The sequence below is a fragment of the Sturnus vulgaris genome, chromosome 16 (genome assembly GCF_052056855.1).
Source record: "Sturnus vulgaris isolate bStuVul1 chromosome 16, bStuVul1.hap1, whole genome shotgun sequence".
In the NCBI taxonomy this organism is placed as follows: domain Eukaryota; kingdom Metazoa; phylum Chordata; class Aves; order Passeriformes; family Sturnidae; genus Sturnus; species Sturnus vulgaris.
The window spans coordinates 14704409-14719425 of NC_142258.1; the positions used below are offsets into that span (position 1 = coordinate 14704409).

The 15017-nt window shown below is 53.0% G+C and overlaps 1 protein-coding gene across 4 annotated transcripts in view; it reads left to right on the forward strand.

The window, feature by feature from the left end:
• RAB11FIP3 (RAB11 family interacting protein 3) overlaps positions 1-15017 on the forward strand; it is a 76137-nt gene that overhangs the window by 31515 nt on the left and 29605 nt on the right. For 2 of the 4 annotated variants that reach the window (XM_088174644.1, XM_014888520.2), the window contains exon 3: positions 4977-5068. In XM_088174644.1, coding sequence (XP_088030770.1) covers positions 4977-5068 — 92 coding nt within the window. Of the gene's footprint in view, positions 1-4541; positions 4873-4976; positions 5069-15017 lie in introns of those variants that run through there. The other 2 variants (XM_088174647.1, XM_088174646.1) reach the window with 2 other exon arrangements.

Below are 15017 nucleotides of genomic sequence, written 5' to 3' on the forward strand. Positions count from 1 at the left end.
AAGGAATGTGTGATGAGCCCCAGCCTGTGAGCAGTGATGCTCAGGAAATGAGGGACTGCTGAAGAGCATTAGCCAGGGTTGTGTAAGCAACCTTAATTCTGCCACTGCCTCTCTGGGAGCCTGGGCTGCTGCTTGCTCCATCCCCTGTGGCTTTTTGGGTTGGAAAATGATAGTTTTCAGTAAGTGCTCCTGCTCCTTTGGCCCATCTCTGGGGGAAGATGAGCTATGGAGAAAGCAGACAGCAGAAAGCTGCTGTTCTATGGAAGCATCAGATTATAAATGTACTCCTGGGCCACTTTGGGGAAGGAAAAGGTGGGTGAGTGGGATTGGGGCTGGCTTTACCCCACAGGGATCACACCACACGAGGCCCTGAGCTGCCTCTGGAAATATTGGATAGTGCCTTCCCCTGTGCAGGATCCTCCTGAATTCCTGCAACTTTTAAATACTTGGCTGTGTGTCTCTTGTTTTCCAGCAGCATTCCCAGTAAGGCAGCTGGGTTTATATCACTTGTTCTCCCTTAAGCCAACCAGAACTTTGTCCTGCTCATTTTTGGGGTCTATTTCATTCTGTGCCATTCAGGCAGGTTCCAAGCCTTATTCCCACACTGAAAAATGCAGGTCCCATAATCCATCCTGGTGGAATCACTCGGAGTTGGAGGCTCTGTGGCTTGCAGCAGTGTGTACAGTGTGTTGGCAGATGACTTCAATGCTCCTGAAAAGCTGTTTTTCTAGGTCACTCCTATATGAAGCTGATGAAACTGGCTCTGTGTGACCCATGTGCCACAGCCCTTCACTCAAGGTGCCTTTCCACAGCAATCCTGCCTTCTGGAAGCAGGTTTTAGAATCTATTTCAGGAGCTTTATCCCAGAACTGCTTTTCCTGAGGGTTCCTGGGAGAGCCCAGGTGACTCTGGCACACCTGAGAGCTCTGAAGCCTAACAAGATATGGGAGAGCCCATGGAATTATGTAGGTTGAGAGCAACCATTCCCCCAGCACTGCCAAGGCCACCACTGACCCATGTCCCCAAGTGCCACATCCACATGGCTTTTAAATGGTGGCTTCCAGTGACAGGACAAGAGGAAACAGCCTCGAGTTGTGCCAGGGGAGGTTTAGGTTGGATATTGGGAATATCCCTTCATGGGAAGGGTCAGGCCCTGGCACAGCTGCCCAGAGCAGTGGTGGAGTCACCATCTCTGCAGGGATTTTAAAACCATGTGGATGTGGCACCTGGGGACATGGGTTAGTGGTGGCCTTGGCAGTGCGGGGGGAGCAGTTGGATGTGATGACCTTAGAGGCTTTTCCAACCTGAATGATTCCATGATTCTGTGATGGTTTAGCAGTAAAGCTGCCTGGAAGGTCTCTCAGAGTCTGAGTTTTACCTTGAAGGTTTTTGTATGTTTATGGATGTGACTGGACTGGCAGTGGGAGTGATGGATAGAGCTGGAAGTGCAGGAGAAGCTGGTCATGGACACTCAGAGGACAAAAGGCAGTCCCTGGTGCCACCCCCAGCACTGGGCAAAAGCTTGGGTTTGAGCAGAGCAGGGCAGAGGTGACTGCAAGGGTTGTGACCACATCAGCTCTCAGTGAGGAAGAAGGAAAGAGAAATCAGGGATGGGTGTAAGCAAGGAAAGGCTGTTTGTGCTGTGAGGGGCAGGGAGAAGGGGATGTGAAGCAGAGCAGGGCTCAGCTGGGACTTGACTTTGATGTGCAGGGGGGAGAGCAGAGAACATGAGGGTCTGAGCTCAGCCTGTGCCATGGATTGGGGCTGTTCAGTGCTGCTGCTGGTGGCCCAAAGCCATGCCAGCTCTGCTCCTGCTATGGGGGGAGCAAACCTCTCCAGCTGTCACCACGTGGCTCCCTCTGCACCTGGGGACAGTGCTCTCCACATGGAGAGTGCCACTCCACACCTAAGGGCTTCGGGTTTTTGGCTCCCAGGTTTTTTTGGCTCTTTTGGCCAGGAATTTGCAAGCTTAATGCAGGCTATTGTGCTGGCAGACTTGCAGGCAGGCTCTCCATGGCAACTCTCCCTATACACAAAGCACCATATGGCTTTTTTTGGAGGAGGAGGGAATGAATCCAGCAGAAAAGTCAACCTTTGTTTGTGGTGCTGTTTGTCTTTGCTCTCTGTGACCATGGGGAGGTGGAAACATGGAATGCTGGCTCCTGGGCATGGCTTGTGCTGGCCATGCCACCACGAGGGTGCAGGTGACCTCTCAGATGGCCTTTCCTGGATTTTTACACTGGAATTTGCTGTGAAAATAAACCCATCATACACAGAGACCCCCCTCTCTGGGCCGGGCTCTCTGCACACGGATGGAGCAACAAGGATCCCCTTCATCCCCACCATGTTCATTTCCTGAAGGGCTGGGAAGGTTCCAGAGCCCTGGTTTGGGCAGGAGGCAGGTGATGGATGGCAGGAGCTGCCTGTGCCTGTGCTCTGCCCACACTCTATACCCCGATTCCAAAGAGAAGCTTTCACTTGCCTGCAAATCCTCCCTTTTCAAGCCCCTCTGGAAGGAATGAGAAGAATAAATATCTTTATCTGTGTCTGTAGAAGTGTAGGAAGTGTTTGTGTGTCTGCTTGGAGGGGGAGGAAAAGAAATGATGTCGGAATAAGAAGGGAGAAGCCTGTGCCTTTGGGATGTGGTTCCAGGGGCTGCTGTGGGTGCCAGCAGGATCACTGGAGATGGCCTGGAGCTGGCCACTGCCTGGCTGTGCTGGCTGGCAGGAGAGGTGGCTGCCTGTCCCCTCTGGGGGTGTGACACAAGTTGCCTTCCAGGAGCACTGTTTGGTTTTGGTTTTGCCCCCAGACGTGGCACTCACTGAGGTGAGCAGTCACTGTCCCCATCCCCTCCCTGCTGGCAGCCAGGAGTCTCAAATCCCAGATAAGTCTCAAATCCCTGCACCAGGGATAATTAGTGGGAAAACTCCTCCTGATTGTAGGCTCAGGCTCACAAATGGAGCTGTGCAGGTGGGGACAGAGGGACATTTGAGGAGAGGGACAATGCTATCTTCAGAATATAGGATCATAAAGGTTGGAAAAGACCTCCAGGGTCATCAAGATCCTCCTGTGCTCCCCCAATAGTCAGAGCAGGAGGTGGCCTTGCCCTGAGGGGGTGCCCAGGCAGCATTTCCAGGTGTATCCCAAAGCCCTGCTCTGGCTCAGCAGCTGGAAGAGAGCTCAGAGCAGCTCCACTGCTGGTGCCATAGTGGGACAGCAGTGGGATATTGAAGTCCTAAGCTGTGAGCAAGAGCACCTTCCCCCTGCTGGAGCAATTTGGGTCATTCCTGGGGTGGATTCACAGCCTGACCCAGGCCCAGGTGAGGGGAGGGATCATTTCTTGGTGCCACATGTTCAACTTCTCCCACCCCAGGGACCCCCTCTGGTTGGTGGCTGCAGCATCTCCTGGGTGCCCACCTGTGTCTGCATTTCATGGCCAGCTGAGAGGCCCTGGGGGTGGTGTTTGGGTGGGAGGTGTTGCTGCAGACCTGAGTCCTCAGTTCATCCTGTGGCCTAATTAGGGATTCTCAGAATGCTGTGGATTGGAGGAGACTGTAAAGTTCATCTCATTCCATGTCCAGGGTCACCTCCCACTGTCCCAGGCTGCTCCAAGCCCTGTCCAGCCTGGCCTTGGGCACTGCCAGGGATCCAGGGGCAGCCACAGCTTCTCTGGGCACCCTGTGCCAGGGCCTGCCCACCCTGCCAGGGAACAATTCCTTCCCAATATCCCATCCAGCCCTGTCCCCTGGCAGTGGGAAGCCATTCCCTGTGTCCTGTCCCTCCATCCCTTGTCCCCAGTCCCTCTGCAGCTCTCCTGGAGCCCCTTTAGGCCCTGGAAGGGGCTCTGAGGTGTCCCTGGAGCCTTCTCTTCTCCAGGTGAGCACCCCCAGTGCCTTGACCAACCCCTAATCCCTTGACCTTTTACCAGATGTAGGAAATTATCATAATGTGATTCCTTAATGAAAAATGGCCTTTCTTGATACCTGGAGAGGGCCCCAAAGCCGGAGCTCCCCAGTGCCTCTGGATGAGGCTGGCACTGTCCCATCTGGGCAGCTGCAGCAGGACAAACCTGTGCCGCTTTGGGGGGCTCTGAAGGGCACAGAAAGGTGTCACCTGTCTCTCCCCAAATCCTTGTGCATCCCCTGGGAGCACGGCCGGGTGTCTCCTGCTGCTCCCAGCCCGGTTCCCGGGCAGCAGGCAGGCCCGGTGCCGCAGCCATGGCAGCCCCATGGTGTGGGCTCGATGTTTATATCGGGCCTGCAGCAGCGCTCCTGGGCCCGTGCTTCCAGCCCGGGATCCGGATCGGGGATTCTCCCTTCCCTCAGGGAGCACAGGGAACTCCCGCTCCTCTCCTCGCTGGAAGGGCCGGGAGCGCTGCTGCAGCCGGGCTTTGGGTGGGAGGAGGAATTCATTTGGAGGAACTCTTGCTGCAAACCTCCTGTTTTTCACCCATGCTCCTGATGTGTGCGGCCAGGGGAGGAGCAGGCACTGAGGAGCTGCAGCCTGCCTGCCTTCCCCTTCCTTCCTTCCTTCCTTCCTTCCTTCCTTCCTTCCTGGAATCCTTCCTTCCTTCCTGGAATCCTTCCCCTTCCTTCCCCTGCCTTCCTTCCCCCGTTCCCATGGCACTTGGCTGTCACACACACATCCCCTGCATTCCCTGCCCACAGCGGGATTAAAGCCTTCTGGGAGAAGAATGAGAGGATGCAGAGAGCAGAGATAGGGAAGAAGCCGGGGAAAGGAATGGAGGGCGTGGAGGGGTAGGGATGATGGAGCAGCAAGGGGCCTTGTAGGATCTGTGGCAGATCAGGGAGAAGCTGCAGCCATTGCCTTCCAGCCCTGGAGCAAGGCCCTTCCTGAGGGCTGCAGGCACCAGTGTGTGCTCACACAAGTTCTGTCATGTCTCCCAAACCCACCCTTGGCCTGAGGGTGCAGATTTCCCTCTCAGTGATGGCAGCCTGTGTTTTTTCCCCCTGCAGACCCTGACAGCCAGCTGTATGATATGGGATATACCCCCGAGGAGGAAGCCCCAGCCTGCCCCGATGAGTTTGATGACTTCGTCACGTTTGAGGCAAGTATGAGCTCGGGTCATTCCCAGAAATGTTGGCTGCATGTGGAGTGGGATTTGGGCATGGAGGAGAGGGGAGTTTGCTGTGACTGGGCTCAGGGATGCTTAACATGTAAAGACAAATTCAGTGTCTGCCTGACACTGAACCTGCACCAAGCATTTGGTGCTGTTGAAGTTAAAATTGGTGTTGATAAAAGTGGAAGAGCAGAGCACAGTGCCCTGGGTGGAAAGGGAGCCCCTTTCTGTGGTGACACATCAGTGACACAGGAAGGGGACCTGCTGCTCTTGGGTTTGTCTTCTGCTGGAGTTTCTGAGCCTGGAAAACCTGAGCTTGGTTTTGAGACGTAGCCAGGAGCCTACCTGAGAGGCACAGCAGAGCAGTGGGATGTTGACATTTGCTGCTGGTAGGTCAGTAAAAGGCAGAGCAGAGGACAAAAAGGATAAAAATTTACATTTTCTCTCTATTCTTGGGCTTGAGGAAAGCTGTTTCTCGGATTTGGGTTGTTTTCCTGTAGTTAAAGCCTCCATGCCTTGGTTCCCTCCTGCATTCCTTACCACAAGAGCACGTTGCAGCAGTGATCCTGCTGTTCCCAGCTGGAAAGAGAGACCTCTTGTCTGTGTCTGGGTGTTTTGGGCTTGGCTTGGAAAGCTTCACCCATTCCTGCTCTGTGCCTTCCCGCCTGGAGCAGGACGTGCTGCAGGTGCCTTGGGAGCAAAAGGATGTCTGGGTTCCTGTCCCATGTGGGGTCTGAATCACTTCCCTCTGCTTTTTCTTTTCCAAACTTCCCTCTTCAGCACTGGGACACTTGTGTCTTGGTAGCCTGGATGTTTTCAGGGTTGTCCTGTGCAGGACCAGGAGTCAGGCTCTGATGCTTGTGGATCCCTTCCCACTCAGGATATTTATGATTCTCTGTGATTTTTATCACACTACTTGTTGCTGGCAATGAGACTCCCGAACTGCTTCGTATTTGCATGCAAATATTTTTATTCATATCTGTGTGTATTTTTGCTTGATATAGTCTGTAGTATATCACTTTGGCCTTGTGATTTCTTGATAAAAGGTTAATGATATCTTGGGTGTTGGGCAGCTGGTCCTAAAATCATGGGATGATTTGGGTTGAAGGGACCTTAAAGCTCATCCAGTGCCACCCCCTGCCGTGGGGTGACACCTTCCACTGTCCCACATCACTCCCAGCCCCATCCCACCTGGCCTTGGACACTTCGAGGGATAGGGCAGCCACAGCTTCTCCAGGCAAGGCTGAATATTGGTTTATTTTTCCTTATTAAAAGGTAGTTACAAGCCCCAGGAATAGCTGGGGAGAAGTGGGACAGGAGAGCAGGCAGGGAGATGGATTTCCATGTTTTTTAAGTGGTGCAGGGTCACAGATGTGCATTTTAACGCTGGACTGAGCAGTGTGGAGGCTGTGACAGGCAAAGGCTTTCACTTTTTGCTCCTCACACCTGTGTCAAGGGACCATCTTGCCTGAAATTCTGAGCGAGGATGTTTTCCAAGGGCTAATTTAACATAGATGAGCTCTGTCAGCGCTGGGAGCTATTCTGGGCACCAATACCAACAAGGCAGGTGTGTGCCCCTCTGGGATGAAATACGTCTGCTGCTGGGCCAGCCTTTCCTTGAAAAGACAAGGTGACCCAAAGGAAAAACGTGATGAGTTCTGAAATCTCCTTTTCCAAAAGATCTAAGTGGATTTTTATACTGAATTCAGTGTAGTCATCTAAAGGACAGCTCTGCGTTTAAATGCTGGGGAAGAATTATCCTTGTTGTCTTGGATACATGATTCGAAATAATTTCCAGCCTGCCAGGATTTCGTAGAGGTTCAGCAAATGAGAACATGCTCGAGAAATACCACTCAGCCTTGGGAGTGTAAAAATAAACTGGAGTCTTGGAGTGAGGGGGTTTTTGTTCTCTTCAGGCTGGAGCTGTGAGCTCCCAACGTGCCTTTTATCCCACACGTCCTGGAAAGCTGGAGCTGGCCCAGGGAGGGAGAAGCTGTGGTACAAAGCATCCTGCTGGGAGCAGCAAAGGTGTGTTCCTCACAGGAGCACTGGGAAAAGAGCTCCAGCAAACCCTTCTTCCTTAGGTGCAGCAGGATATCAACAAGGCAGAGAACAGAATAAACAGCCATTCCCAATATCTGTATTCCATCTTGCTTGGATTCTCCAGAAGAGATGAGGGGGGAAAAAAATCACTTTTCAAAGTGAAATGTGGAGGCTTGTGGAGACCCTTGAGCCTGTCAGGGGAATGCCCTGGAAAAGTCTGGCACAGGCTTCGAGAATGCCTCACTTGTCTGAAATGAGACAGAGGCTTCCCCCACGGTGCCCTACAGCACTACGTTAATTTTCCTCTATTCCCTGTAGGTCACTGCCCTTCTCCCTGTCCTTGTGCCACCCCTGTTCCCTCAGACCATTGGCCCCTGACCCCATACTTAACCTGGGACACTGCACTGATTTCTGTATTTTGTCCCTGGGCTTCTTCAGCGTGGCTTTGCAATAAACCTTGCTGGAACTCTATAGAAGAACCTTTCCATCTTTCTTTGCTGACCTGTCTGTGAATTTAGTGACTGTCTGTACATATCCAAGTGGCTTTTTCAGAAGATGCTGGGAGAGGCAGCAGCAATCACCATCCAGTTCCATGCTGCTACAGTGAAGACATCACCTTTCCTCAGGGTAAACCTCTCACTGCACCAAGCAGCAGTTTGGGCTCTGGGATATCCCTGTGTCAGGCCTGGGAAGATGCTGCACCAGGACACTTAGCTGAACACCCCCCAAAACACAACTGGGACACCTCAGGCACCTGGTGAGCCCCTCTGGCTGTGGCAGGGCCGTGGGGTGAAGTGGCACAGCTGGGATTTCTCCTCCCCTGTCACATCAGAGCAGAAGGAGTTGCTGCATTTGCAGAAGTGCTGGGAGCAGCTGTGGTTATTGGAGTGGAGCACTGGCTGTGGTCCCTCTTAAACAGCCCATAATCCCAGTGGCTGGAGTGCTCAGCTCTTCCAGGTGCTGGGGTCTGACAGGGGCTTTTCTCCTCAGTGTTTGTTCCAACAACTGTAAACAAGTGCTCTAAGCAGTGTCCAGGAAAATGTCTTATCTTTGTTAATGAGGTTACTCTGCTGATGACTCATGTCCTCTTGTGGTGACCTTCATCAGGAGAGCTCAGCATCCATGGGAAACCCTGAGAGCTCAGAACTGGGGACTTGCACCCAGTGTTTGCTCTCCAGAGAGAACCACCAACACCTGCTTCCTCCAGGAAAAGGGGACAAGGTGTGAACTCAGGAATTTGTAATGTTGGATACTCCCCCAGTCCAGCCTCTGGTGTGGCTCTGGGTGTGCCGTGGATCTCCTGGCTCCTGCTGCACCATTGCAGGGGTGTCCAGCAGGCAGGGCTGTCTGTTGAGGTGCTTCCAAAGGGGATTTCTGCTCCCATGGCTCCACTGGGACAGCAGCTTCTGCAGCCACGTGGCTTCTTGTGCTCCAGCTGAGTTTGCAGGGGACTCATCCCAATCCCTCCAGCTCTTGTGTCACACATTCAAGAGGAACCTCATCCCTGTGCACCCAGCAGGAAGCACAGCATCACCTGCTGGGATCACCTCCCATGTGTTCCTCCTGCCCCAGGGGGATGTGTGATGGTTGCTGGGTGAGAAGCCACCAGAAACTAATGACAGCCTTCCTGCTGTGTCAGAGTCACACTGAAGGGAGCTTGGAGCTTTTCCATCTGGACACCTGAGCCCTGTTTTCCCCCAGGCTGGGCTGGCACAGCTTGACTGCCTGGAAGGTGGGAGTTCTCCTTGCCTCCCTTGTGAGCTCCTGTGGAGCTCATGACTCAGTGCTGAGGCACAGGACTCGTTTGGAATGCTCTGGGGAGCATGGAGGGGAATTTGGAGTTAGTTTTTTTGGGATCATGGAATCATGAAAGCTGGAAAAGACCTCCAAGCTCAACCATCAGCCCAGCACCACTGGGATACCGGCTGTGCTAGGGTGAGGGCTCTGCCCCTCTGCTCTGCTCCTGGGGCAGGTGACCCCCTTGGGCAATACAGAGTAGGAAGGATGACTCTGAGAAAGGAAAACAAGGCATGAAAATGCTGGGATTAGGCTGGAATGTGCATGGAGAAGTAAAACATTAAGTGGGCTGGAGGAGAGGCAGATCCAGTGCTCTGTAAAAGATGCCTGAGAGCACCATAAATACCCCAAAAAGGGATTTTTAGCTCTGGGAATTGGTGTTTTGGGCCAGCAAGGTCAGAGGAAGGCTCTGGTTGAGCTCTGCAGGACAGGGTGGCCATAAATGCTGCGGATACAGTGCCTTGTGCAGGGCTGTTGCCATCTGCTGGGCAGCTGCTGTGGCTCCTCTTGGAAGCAGCCAGGGAAGCACATTCTGCACAGGCACAGGAGGGAATTTGGCTTTCCCTGGAAGCCTTCACCTGCCCAGGCACGTCCCCTCTGGCTATTTGTCTAGCAGGGAGGAGTGGGGAGGAAAATGGGAGTTGGGCAGGTCCCAAGTTTTGAGTATTTTGGGAGTAGGAGCTGCTCCTGGCTCTCCCAGCCTGCCTGCCTACAGGTGCAGCTGGGAGAGCTCCAGCCCAGAGTATTCTGTGACATTCTGTGCAACACTGAGCAGCAGCTTAAAGGCCAGCACATCACCTCTGTGAAACTTTAACTCTGTTAAAGCCATGCTGAGCAATTGAATTTAAGGCTTTTTTGAGAGCAGAAATCAGAGTGAGGCCATTGAAATCCACCTTGCTGGGTTTCTCCAGCTACTCAGAGCTTCTGCACAGGGGACCAGGGGCTTGCAGGGCCCCAGCTGTGTGTTATAACACAGGAGCACGTGGGGACCGGAGCTGGGCTGTGCTGGAGCTGCTCCCAGAGGTGTCACTGTCACTCCTCGTGCCTTGTGTTTGCAGGGAGCCCACGTGGGGTGGGTGTAGGAGGCTGCTGGAGGCTCCTTGTGTCCCCTCCTGGTAGCCCTGTGGACCTTCTGAGCTCTCCTTTCCTAGTACAGAATTCCCAGGAGGATACCTGCCTTCCCAAAGGCAGAGCTGAGCCTGGTGAGCTCAGAGCGTTTGGGAGGGCCTTGCTTTGCAATCTGTGGCATTTTAGATTATAGAAATGGAGTTTTAGATTATAGAAATGGGAAGTAGTGTTCCTGTTATAGGAATTGGAACCCTATTTCCTCCTCTGCCTCTCCCCACAGCACTGTTAGCACAAGGTGCATGTCTGGCAGAGGCCAGCCAGGCTGAAAGGATGGGGTTGAGCTTTGTAACTTCATCTGAGCTGTCCAAGGGGCTCAAAGCACCAGGACCCACCTGGGTTCAGCTGTTCCCTGGCTGTCCTAACCCAGGGGGGAAGGTCTGGTGGTTGGAATGGGGACATGAAGGTGAGAACTCAGGTTTTCTGTACCAGTGCCATTCTCACCTTCTGGAATGGCCTCAGGGGGCCTGTGGTCACAGGGCTGACCTGAAAACACCATGAATGAAATGGTCACAAATCCCTCTCCAGGGGCTGGCTGCTGGAATTGGGGATAATTCTGTCCTGAACAGCTGGTGGAGTTGAAATCCTGCAGGTGGCTGGAGCTGCAGGGCTGTGGAATGTCACAGATGCAGTGCAGTGTCTGTTCACCTGTCCTTGGGGAAGCACATGGAGCCCTGAGCAATGTCCCCATTGTCCCTAAAGCCTTTCTGCTCCCCTCCACCGAGAGACAAAGGGCCATGAGCCCTCTGGACAGTCCCATATTAGCCTTGTATTCACAGAATCCTGGAATGGTTTGGGTTAGAAGGGACATAAAAGCACATCCTATCCCATCCCACCCCTGCCATGGATAGGGACACCTCCCACTGTCCCAGGCTGCTCCAAGCCCTGTCCAGCCTGGCCTTGGGCACTGCCAGGGATCCAGGGGCAGCCACAGCTTCTCTGGGCACCCTGTGCCAGGGCCTGCCCACCCTCCCAGGGAACAATTCCTTCCCAATATCCCATCCATCCCTGCCTTCTGGCACTGGGAAGCCATTCCCTGTGTCCTGTCCCTCCATTCCTTGTCCCCAGTCCCTCTCCAGCTCTCCTGGAGCCCCTTTAGGCCCTGGAAGGGCTCTGAGGTGTCCCTGGAGCCTTCTCTTCTCCAGGTGAGCACCCCCAGCTCTCCCAGCCTGGCTCCAGAGCAGAGGGGCTCCAACTCTCTCAAATCAGTGATAATTTGATATCTTAAAGCCAGAAAATAATAAGGAAATTAATTTATTGTGTTGACTCCAAACTGTGTAGAGGGAAGGATGGGTGTGTAATGGGACAGGGATGTCACTGAAGGCAGGACCCAAGTGCAGGGCTACAGTGAGAAATTTCTCTTGCTGGTCAGAAAAAATCTGAGTTGAAGTGTTTGCCCTGTAGGAAATAAGCTGGAAGGAGTTTGGAAAACAAAGTCCTTGGAGCCTTATCTTGAACCACAAGCACTGGGAACATGGGAAATGGGCTGTGGGACACCAGGAAGGACCAGGAGGGGAGGGGGGCAGCAGTGCAAGCAGAGCTGTCTCAATAAGAGTTTGAGAAGTAAAATTGGCGTTTGGGGTTTCCTAATTAGTTTTAGTGTCTGCTTTTGGGCTCTCCTGGGAATTTCAGATGCTCTCTGAGGTTTTGAGGCACAAGCAGAGGAGCAGAAGGGCTGTGACCTGCTCTGAGGAGGAGCAGATGCAGGCAGAGCTCGGGTTAAAGCATAACTCCTTCCTGCCGTGCTCCGAGCAGGAATCTGGGCTGGCCTGGCTCGGCTCGGGAGGTCAGTGCTTATCGAGGACAGGACACTTCAGGCAGTGCTGCTGAGCAGTGGCTTCTGCTCACAGCTCTGCACGGCAGCAAGGACAACCCAGAGGAAAGGGAAAAACCTGCTTTGGGAAGGTAATGGAAGGAAATCAGCGTGTTTATGCTGGGTAGGCAGGGCTGAGGGAGCTTGAAATACATGAGGTTTCTGCGGAGAGGAGACAGAAAACCAGACGAACCCTCAAAACCTGGGGGTGTGAGTGGTGCCGAGGGCTGCCATGGGGAAGGGAAAATCCCATGGATCAGCTCTGCTGGGCTGCTGTCTGCAGGGCTGAGAGCTCACAGGGTGCCATTGGGGTGTTTGTAAACCTTCTTTGGGGTCAATATTGTCACTGCCTGCCAGAGATCACCCTCTGAGTCACCAAATTGCTTCTGACCTGCCCCTGGTGTGCAATCCAAGCTTTATTCATCCCTCTGTTTCTGGCTATAAGGAAGGAATTTGTCATTTAACGCTTAATTATTCACCAGAAGCACCAGGAAGGCTGAGATAAACCTCGCCAGGTCGACTTCGGATTCAGCCTTTTTATTTGGGGATGGATTCTTGGGAATCGTGAGCACCTGGAGCGGGACTGGGGCTCCCAGGACGTGCTTTTATTTTGGAATTCAGGGGAGCGGGAGGAGGCTGCGGTCACACGGCAGGGAAGTGTGCGGAGCTCCTGCTCCTTATCGGGAACAAAAGGAGCTCTGTTGGGACTCAGCAGATCTCTCCTTAAGCCTCCCCTGGACTTTGCTTCCCTCCTGCCTCACAGAAGCAGCTCCCGGAGCTGGATCTGCCTCTGGACAGGATGTCTCCACAGGTGGGTTTTTGACATAAAACAAAGGATTGGATTTCCAGAGGGATCGTGTTCAGCCCTGGAGGTGCCGGCAAGGGGCAGCTTGGGAATTCACCTGACTTTTACATGGGCAGATCCACCTGGTTTTTTACGTGAGAATGGTTTAGATTAAAAGAGGAGAGATTTAGATGGGATATTGGGAAGGAATTGTTCCCTGGGAGGGTGGGCAGGCCCTGGCACAGGGTGCCCAGAGAAGCTGTGGCTGCCCCTGGATCCCTGGCAGTGTCCAAGGCCAGGCTGGACAGGGCTTGGAGCAGCCTGGGACAGTGGAATGTGTCCCTGCCCATGGCAGGGGGGTTGGAACTGGGTGAAATTTTAATGTCCCTTCTAACCCAAACCATTCCAAGATTCTGTGATTCCATGGGCTGTGGTGTAACTTCACTCTGCTCTCTGCCTGGGGGAGTTGGCTCAGCAGGAACAATGCCTGCTGGTTTTTGGGGTGCTGGGGACAGTGTGCATGGTGTGGTGTTTTGTGAGTTGGTTTTGGGTTTGTTTTTTGGGCCGGGTGAGTGTTTTCAGATTGCCCCAAGAGGTGCAGCACGTTTCTCTTGCCCAGCCTTGAGAGGGGTGATGGTGACAACCCGAACTGTAGGAGCTGAGTTGTGGAAGTCACCTTCACCCAGGGCTGAGCTCCCTGGCTTCCCTGAAAAGCTGCCATTGCTATGTGGGAAGAGGGCAATACTGGGACACAGAGGTGGCAGTCCCCAAAGTGGCATTCCAGAGGCTGAGCTGCCCTGGGGTGTTCCAGGGCTTTGGGGGCAGCTGCATTAATGTGGGACTACAAACACAGCTGTGTCCCTTCTCCCTGGCTCCCAGCCTGGCACTGTCACCAGGGTGTCCTTTGGAGGGGGATTTTTGTAGCTGATCTGTCTCCATCCTGTGCACAGTCAGGGCTGGATTCTTCAGAAACAGGCTGACACTGCTGAGAAAACAGAGTTGTTTTTCCTTTTCCTTGTCACTCTCCTCCCCTCCTAACCTTCTGAGTGTTTGTGTTCAAGGACAGCAGAGCTTTGGGATGCCAGGACAGTTTCAGGGACAGCCCTGGCTGGAAGGAACCTCCCTGGGAGCCAGACTTTGCTCTCCTTTCCAAGGCAACGCCTTGGCAGAGCTTGTGCTGAAGCTTCTGTCCCTGGCAGATCAAAGCTGAGCCTGTCCCTGCCTGGGCCTTGCAGGTGATTCCCAAGAGTCCTTCTCCTCACACTGCAGCAGCTTTTTTTAAATCCATATGGTTTTATAGCACTTTAAAACATCCCATTAAGTAATCTTTACTCCCATATATCATCAGATGCCTGAATGGATGAGCTGCTGCTGCAAAAGGCTCCTAAGGCACCTCACCACCTCACCTGTCCCATCAGGGCATGTGACATCATCCCAGTGCTGATTGCACCATTGATTTCCTTTCAGAAGCAGGAGTGTTCACCTGAGCCCTCAAATCCCTGGAGTTTACCTGAGCAGCCAGAGGTGTCTCCAGGTGACCCCATGTCCTGTCAGCCAGGTGTGGCTCTGGGGAAATACCTGCTGCAGGAGCTGGATTTGGGATTGGGAACCTCCATCAAGCCCTGATCCTGTTCCAGCTCAGAACTCTGCGTGTGCCTGAGTCTCAGTTTGAATGTCTGAGGTTTGCCTGAAGCACCTCAGGGCGTGTTTTATTCCATAAAAATTTAAAATGCACTGATTATGGTGACACCAACCCCACTCTGAATGTGGCACAGATATTCCTGGCAAGTCCCCTGGGGTGATTGTAGCCCAGCCTGGCTATCCTGAGCTTATGGATGTTTTTAAGTGTATTTGGCTTTTTTTAAGCTGGAAAAAATGTTTACTCTCTGCTCACAGGAGGGCAAGGCTGGCTGAAGGAGAGCTGGGGCAGGGGGGTTTGAAGGGTCAGTGCACAAACCAGCTGCCCAAAAGGCCATAAATAAGAACTTTCTGTACCCACACACGTGCCCAGGGATAGAGATTTGGCTCTGATAGGCATTTGGCAATACCTGGACCCCCTTGGTTTGCCTATCTCCTCCTGGCATCTCTTCTTGAGGTTTAGTTACTGATTCTGTGATGAAATGTGCAGCAGAGTTCTCCACGCTCGTGCTCAGGAGGACTTTGTTACAGTTTCAGCTGCTTCTTAAATCATTGTCCACACAGGTTTCATTTTAATAGGGCTCTCTTGCTTTAGAAACCTCATCTAGGCTGGTATCACAAAGGAAAAATACAATTTTTAGATAATAAATTGATGCATCTATTTGGTGTGGCTGAAGGACAATGGTTGATGTGCTCCTACTCCAAAAGGATTGCTCCCAAATCCAGCCTGTCCATGC